At 35.1% G+C, this 7,456-nt stretch overlaps 1 protein-coding gene across 1 annotated transcript in view; it reads left to right on the top strand.

The window, feature by feature from the left end:
* Positions 1-3,136: 3,136 nt before the first annotated feature.
* LOC21409819 (senescence-associated protein AAF, chlorolplastic) overlaps positions 3,137-7,456 on the top strand; it is a 6,219-nt gene continuing 1,899 nt past the window's right edge. Inside the window, exons 1-9 of the mRNA XM_024173860.1 lie at positions 3,137-3,209; positions 3,894-4,295; positions 4,919-5,071; positions 5,403-5,476; positions 6,059-6,135; positions 6,414-6,485; positions 7,081-7,149; positions 7,299-7,345; positions 7,442-7,449. Of these exons, the coding sequence (XP_024029628.1) occupies positions 3,958-4,295; positions 4,919-5,071; positions 5,403-5,476; positions 6,059-6,135; positions 6,414-6,485; positions 7,081-7,149; positions 7,299-7,345; positions 7,442-7,449 (838 nt within the window). The 5' untranslated portion in view covers positions 3,137-3,209; positions 3,894-3,957. The remainder of the gene's footprint in view (positions 3,210-3,893; positions 4,296-4,918; positions 5,072-5,402; positions 5,477-6,058; positions 6,136-6,413; positions 6,486-7,080; positions 7,150-7,298; positions 7,346-7,441; positions 7,450-7,456) is intronic.

Genomic DNA, 7,456 nt, shown 5'->3' with positions numbered 1-7,456 from the left:
ACGAGCTTGCTAATGGAAATCAAGTTTAATTTAAAGGAAGGAACACAAAGCACATCATGCAGGATGAAATTAGCAAAATGAATGCTGCTTATGTGTGTGACAATAGCAATGGCTCCATTTGGTAGGTGCACGGTTCGATTGGTTACACGAGATTTGTGTCAATAAGTCAGCTGAGTAAATCATGTGGTCTGTGGCTCTTGTGTCGAGAATCCATCACATTTCTTTGTCAATAGCAGAGGCACAAAGGATTCTACTTGAGAGATCACTCATGGTAGATGCACTACCGACATGATTGGCCATCGAATTAGACTTATTCCCAGCAAGTAGTGTCATGATTCTGATATTGTTCTGCTGTGAGAGTGAATTGTGTGGAAGATGCTGGTGTATTGGCATCTGCATGGTTGGCCTTGGAGGAACAATTCTTGTGCTCAGGTTTGTTGCCTGTAGAATTCATCTTTTGCAACTTTCGACAGACATCAACGGTGTGACCTTGCCAGCTGCAATAATCACATTTGAGGTGTGCTCGACATGTCTCTGAAGTATGCCCAATTTTATCACATGTTCCACATTTCAGATGGGGATTATTAGGCATGAAAATCCTCTCAGATTTTTGTGGGTTGTTCTTCATAGTAAAAGCCAAGGCTTTAGCCAGTGGTGCGCCTACATTTGATTTTCCTTATTGTTTTTCATCTTGGAGGATGAGGGAATGAGTTTTGTTGACAATAGGAAGTGGATCCATGAGTAGAATTTGTCCTCTAGCACTGGCGTAGACTTCATTAAGTCCCATGAGAAATTTCATGGTCTTTTGATTTTGTTGGAACTGCAAAACGTCCTTCATAGCACCACATGTGCATTTAGGAATGCTACAGAGTGCATCACGTTCATCCCATAGACCTTTAAGCTTGGTGTGATAAGCCCCAATAGTCATGTTGCCCTGTTTACAATCATGTATGGCTTCTTCAACATGAAAAAGATGAACACTGTTAGTACGTGAAAAATGATCTTTTAAATCAAGCCAGATTTCTTAAGCACTTTCATTGTATATTATGCTTGCTCCAATCTCTTGTGAGATTGAATTAAAAAGCCATGTTTTTACAAGATTGTTGCAGCGCCTCCATTGTAGGAGTTATGTGGTGGAAGTCTCCGGTGGTTCTTTGATGGTGCCATTGACGAAGCCTTCTTTATTCTTGATGTTGAGAGCCATTAGCATAGCATGGCTCTAGGTGCCGTAATTTTCTCCATTCAGCGATTGTGTGACGAGTATAAGCCCAAGTTGATCGAAATAATGAAGGTAAAGAGGATCATTTGGATTATCAAACTTGCTGGCCTCAGGCTTGGCTGAGTTTTGAGTTTCGTCTTTTCCTGCCATGTGAATTGGCTAGAAGAAGGTGTGCAATTTTATGGATGTGAGAATAAGAAGAACAAGAGTTTTAAAAACCGTGGTTGCTCTGATACCATGTAAAGAAAGAATAAATTTCTTGTATATTGCTATTGAAAGAGAATGGAATATATACACTATACGGACATCAATTTAGATCCTAAAATAAAGAATATACACTGTCATTGTCTATTCACACTCCTACATAAATGTAAACAAATCAACTAGAATTGATGATAGTTGACCGAGATGATTCGAAGATCCCTAACTTTGTGCATTGATTGACTTTTCATTCCTTAACAATGAACTACACCACAATCCTTCCAACATCCCTTTGATGAGCTATACTTGTGAAATTTACAAGTTCCTTCAAATACACGCGTTACGGAACCACAAATGAGCGTATACTACAGAGGAATATTTATGTTAGTATATGGTTCGAGTATGAGCACAACACAGTATCATTTGCATGACGAGTGTTTGTTGGGGGCAGCTTCTTCCACTGTTTGGTAACAGGATTACAGATATAATAATCCCAAACGTCTCCCGTCATTCCTCGACAACATACTAGTCTATTGGATCAATCCAAAATTCTGACTTTCTCCGGCAAAAAGTAACTCGAAGACAGGCTTGAGACACTGTATGCTTTGAGGTCTAGGGAATTTTTTTTGGGAAAGAAACTCATATGGGATCCAGGCTGTATTGGTTGGAGGAAGAAGTCAGAAATGTCGCGGAATGCTTCCGATTGCTGGTTGGCAAAGGCCCAACAAACTGCTTTGAACCTGCACAGTACTTTAGCAGGGAGAAACGGAAGGGCTTTGTTCCTGATTATGGCTGCAAAGTCGACTGCTAAGTCGCTGATCTCACTGGTCTCATCCAGAACATGATCACAGTTTACAATTCGATCTTCTGATTCCATTATTTTCTTGTTTCTCCACGTTTTCATTCCCATGTTTAAAGAATGGTAAAGATTATGATATCAGAAAGTAATTAAAAAGAGGTAATATGAACAGGGCTATATTTATAAGGATAAAGTTCATACCAAAATTGTAACTTTTAAAGAGTTTAGGGGCTGAAATATAATTCTTAAAAAGCTTATAATTTTAGGCTCAGATGTATTTTTATAAAAGTTTTGGGCCAAAATATAATTTTATAAAAATTTAAGAGTCAAAATATAGTTTTATAAAAATTTTGAGGCTAAAATATAATTTACTTAAAATTATTTACTTTTTTTTGTTTTAAAAAAATATGTGATAAAAATAACCTTAAATTTCTATAAAAAAAAAAAACCTTAAGTGAAATGTTTATATTTTAAAATTTTTAAAAAATATTAAGATCCTTTTATTTTATATACTTAAGTTCATATTATTAATTTTATTATAATATTTTTTTATAAAAAATTTAAAATTTAAACTTTAAAATTAAAAATTATAATTTGAGTATATCGTAAGAGCCTATTAGAATATGTTTCGGTCCTTTTTAAAAAAAAAAAAAAAAAAAAACCCTTTTTTTCCCCGCAAAAGAAGTCCTTTTTTTGTTGATTGAATTTGTTAATTGATTTTTTTTTTTGCCCATTGTTAATGTAATTTCATTTTCTCTCTCGTCGTTGTTTCTTCCTCTAGTCGTTCATTTCAGGGGAATCCGTAAAATTACTCGGATTATTTTTTAATGGTTAAAGCGTTGGCTTCCGCGGGGCCACATGAACTGTTTGTGGCTGCAATTTCACCCTCTCCCTTCTCTTGGCCGTGGCCCCTCTCTCTCACTGTCCTTGCAAATTCTCCAAATTCCACTTTCCTCTCTCTCTCTCTCTCTCTCTCTTCTCTCTAGAAAGGTACTGCTTCTTTTGCCCTGGTTGACCACTTAATGAATATTCTGTTGCACTTTCTTGTTTTCTTCATCTGACTTTGAGTAAAATCTTAAACATTTCACTCTACAATTATAATCATTTGATTATTATTATTCTATTTGGGTTTCCTTTTTTATTTTCTATTTGAAGCTCTGCCAAGTCAAGTAAATGCCCTAACTGGACTTTGCTCTGCTCTTTTGTGTTTTGTGCTTGTTTCATTGTTTATTGTTGTTATCTTCCGAATCGAATTCCGAATCCTAAAGATCTAAGAGCTTCCGAAATGTTGAACTTTTTTTAGCTTCTGAAATTCATTAGTAAAGATCAAATGCTTAATTTAATTTGATTCTTTTTATTTCTCTTGAAAGGACTTGTTATTAACTGAGAACATAGAGAAATCCCAACACTGCAAGTCTTTAGCGATTAACATTTTTCTCTCAAATTATTTATTTATAAAAGTAGGAGTAAGCAATTGTGCCTAAAGGACCAGAAAGTGAATTATTGGTTTGGTATTATTTTATTTCATTATCATTTATGGATTTTAAAACATTTTCTGGGGATGATAAAAGTACGTGTTCAACATAGTGACCGTCTTTCATAAGGTTTTGAATACCTGCAGACTGCAAATTATATGTGACACTTAACACCGCGGTCGATTTTTTTCCCATACAGGTTAGTGTTGTCGTGAGGTTCTCGCTTGTTGGGTTCTCACCCCATTCTTGTTGCAATCGTTCCAATGGCATTTACTGCAAGCAAAGTTTCAAGCAACCCTGCATCAACTAACATGGGGAGTCTTCCTAAATCACGTGGAGTTCTGAACTCTTTTTCCAAGTCAATGCAACAAAACAAATTCCATTTCACGGGTCAATCAGGTGAACTAAGGAAAGTAAGTCTTCGATGTCTCTCGGCGACAAATTTGTGTTTTGCCAATGAGGTTTTGTGGCGCAAAAATGGCAAAACTTTAAACTTGACAACTTCACGAAGACCTTCCACATTATGCCGGTCAAGTGGATCTCGAAACTCAAAAACAAAAGGAGGTCTTAGAACTTGTGATGATTGTGCAGATACAAGCAGGTAGGTAGGAAAGAATTATTTTTATGATCAACATCAGAAATATTGATATACTTGAGGTTTCATTAAGTCTAACCTTGTGGTTCTTCGTTCCTTGGACTGTAGTTATAAACTTTGATTTGATTGGGACTTATTGTTGGCCGTTTCTCATAACACTGAGCTGCCAAGTGGATATTTCCTCAGTATTTTTAAAGTAGAAAAACCAAGTTTAGTTCATTTAAGCTTTTGGGATGGATGATTTTTAAGTATTACGGAAGGAAGTCTTGAGTCCTAAGGCCTTCAATTTATCCATAACTTTCATATGTTTCCAACTCTAAATCCAATCTATGTTTTCCTAAACTTATGCTCACTTTTGAAAAAGTATGAGAGTTTAAAAATTAAAGTTGGCCCATATCCCAATTCCTAACAAATTACGCTTTTGAGAGATGGATGGTTAATTAGTGTAACTTGGAGAAAGAAATGTGTGCTTCATTTTTATTTATTTATTTATTTTTTCATTATCCGAACACAACTCTTGATAGACACGATTCAGTCTTCGGCTTTATGCTTTTTATTATGGCATGGATTGAGCTTATACATTATTACAATCATGTTCCAAAGATCTTCTAACTTTCTTGGTGTATCAGTGCACAAATTGGAGATAAGGAAGATGAATATCCAGTCATGTCCGAGAGAAGTATTCACTCTACCAAGGGCTTAGCTGATGCCTGTAGATTTGTTTACAATGATGCAAAGTTTGTGAACGAAAGGGCTCGCAATGACATTGTCTTGCTTTCACGGTATATTCAATCTTTTAATTTTATTTTCTTTCTAACAAGAGCTTTAAGTATTTATCATCTATCCACAACTCTTTAGTTTTTTAAGAATTATTTATAGAGGCATTGGCAGCAATCAACGAATTACATGAAAAGATTGCAGTACTAGGCCTTTATCATTACGCTCAATGATGTTAGATTCAGGTAGCACTTCTTTTTTTGATAATTCAGGTAGCACTTCTTAGAAAAACCATTATGTATGAAGCAAGGTTGTTGGTATTGGTTAACTGTTATTTTATTATACCATTTTAACTTATCCTTCATTAATTTGATGAATTTCAATTGTTTTAATCAGTGGCATAATGAGGTTGGATGCCCGTGCACGCCAAGATGTAGCTTTTCTTGGGTCAGAGTTTCTCAAGCTTGATGGTAAATATTTTCAACATTACAAACTTCTCTATACGATTAGTTGGTTATGTTGGAAGAGTTAGATGCATACTTGAAGACAATTATTTGATTTTAATTAACTAATTTGAATGAGCATGCCTTTTTTTTGCTTTGGCTCTCTGGATGCGACATCTGAAGAGTTTGTAGACATCCTTTCTCTTTGGTTCTTTTAAGTTGGCAAATGTTCTGTAAATTTCTCCCTATCCTCCTTTCCGGTTACTCTTTTCTGATATATATCCTTTTAGTTTCTTAATTTGTTATGAAAGGAAAGGTAATGGATGATCTTTTCCTTCATTTGGATCATTATATGAGTATTTTGATCAGTAGAATGCAATCGCATTTGGTTTTGCAAATGTGATAGTAGTTGGTATTTTGATCATTATATGAATATTCGCAGTTGGTATTCACTTAAAAGTAATTTTTATCTGGAGTCGAGCAGAATGTGAATCAATTAGATCAGTAGAATTTTGCTATGCTCTTGTACTTTTTTTAAAGGGATTATCTTTTTTGGTTTTGTTTGTGCGTCAACATATGATTCCCCTCATGTTCATCTTCTGTTGGCAGCTCGGGCGAGAGAGGACACTGAGAAACTTGACCGTGGTGTGAAGAAGAAAGCCGAACGGCTTCATCATATTGCTACAGTATGTATAATCTGGTTTATTTTAAGGAGAAGACTTGTTATGTGTCTAATGTCTATCTATGGGTGAGAGGGGGTGTTGTTGTTATGTTATCTGGTCTTTTATTTTTTTTCTCTTCTGGTTTTCTTTTTGCCTTTTGGATGGATCTCTCGTCCATCTTTATTCTTTTTGTCCTTTTTGTTCTGAGTTGTTTTTTTTTAATAAAATTTTCGTTTGTTTCTTATCAAAAAAAAAAAAAAGTCTGTCTACGGTTAATGCGGTGCTGTATTTCCGTCTACCAGATCTTGAAAGACAAAGCTGGGTCTAGATTGAAAACTGCTGCCGATAAGCATTGGAGTGATGGAGCGTTAGAGGTGCCTCTTTTATCTTTAAAATGTGATTTGTCGAGTGCATTGTGTTATGTCTCGGGGAAATCCATATATATATCTAAAGTTGGAGGAAAAAAGTGGCTGTTTGCAGCACTCTCCTGCGCTTAATTATACATACTTTATTCTATTTTGTTGTGTTGAAGGACAAATATAAAGGGAAAAAAACACGTTATTTGAAATAAATAATGTATATTGACACCATAAACTTGCATCGCCTTTTTGTTAGTGAGAGTTATCATTAAGAATTTGAGTGGTTCATATTATAAATACGTGTATTATCTTAAGGGTCATCAAAATTAAGAGGCCACTTTGAATCTTTTGTATAATTGTGTGGCAGTACTCAAATATGATACACGTCTAACAATGAGTATGGAGCTGTTTCTGAATCATCATGGCTCATTGGAAAAAGGAGATGGAATTCAAAATAAAAAAAAACGTCATTCTCTTTTTGTTTTTTGTTTTGTTTTGTTTTTTGTTTTTTTTTGTTTTTTTTTTGTTTTCTTTTTTTGGTTGAGAATTTGGACATTCTCTTGGTAGTTGATCCGATATGTTTCAACGCTGCGATTTAACTTGCTTTTAGGCTGATTTGCGCCGTGCTGACTTTCGTGCCAAACAACGTGCAATGGAAGATGCTTTAATGGCTTTGAAGGTGAATTAATTATTCTTTATGTATTATTCATGCAGAAAGTTGTTGAATAACATCTTTTTTCTTTGCATGCCATAAGTGATACATGTATCAAGTCTCATGGATACACGGGAACGAAATATCTAACCTTCGTCATTTTATGTAATATGCAGTTTGTCAAAAACATCCATGACATGATGGTCAGTCGAATGTACAAATTGTAAGTGTAATGTGATCTTCCTATGGGATATTTTTCGCCTCTTGAATTGGAGTAAAACACCCTTTAAACCCTAATCTCTGACATTTTAGCATCCAGTCCTCTGCGTAGGGA

Source organism: Morus notabilis, unplaced genomic scaffold (assembly GCF_000414095.1).
Source record: "Morus notabilis unplaced genomic scaffold, ASM41409v2 Scaffold518, whole genome shotgun sequence".
NCBI lineage: Eukaryota > Viridiplantae > Streptophyta > Magnoliopsida > Rosales > Moraceae > Morus > Morus notabilis.
The sequence above is the reverse complement of the archived record's forward strand: the minus strand, read 5'-3'. Positions and strand labels throughout refer to the sequence as shown.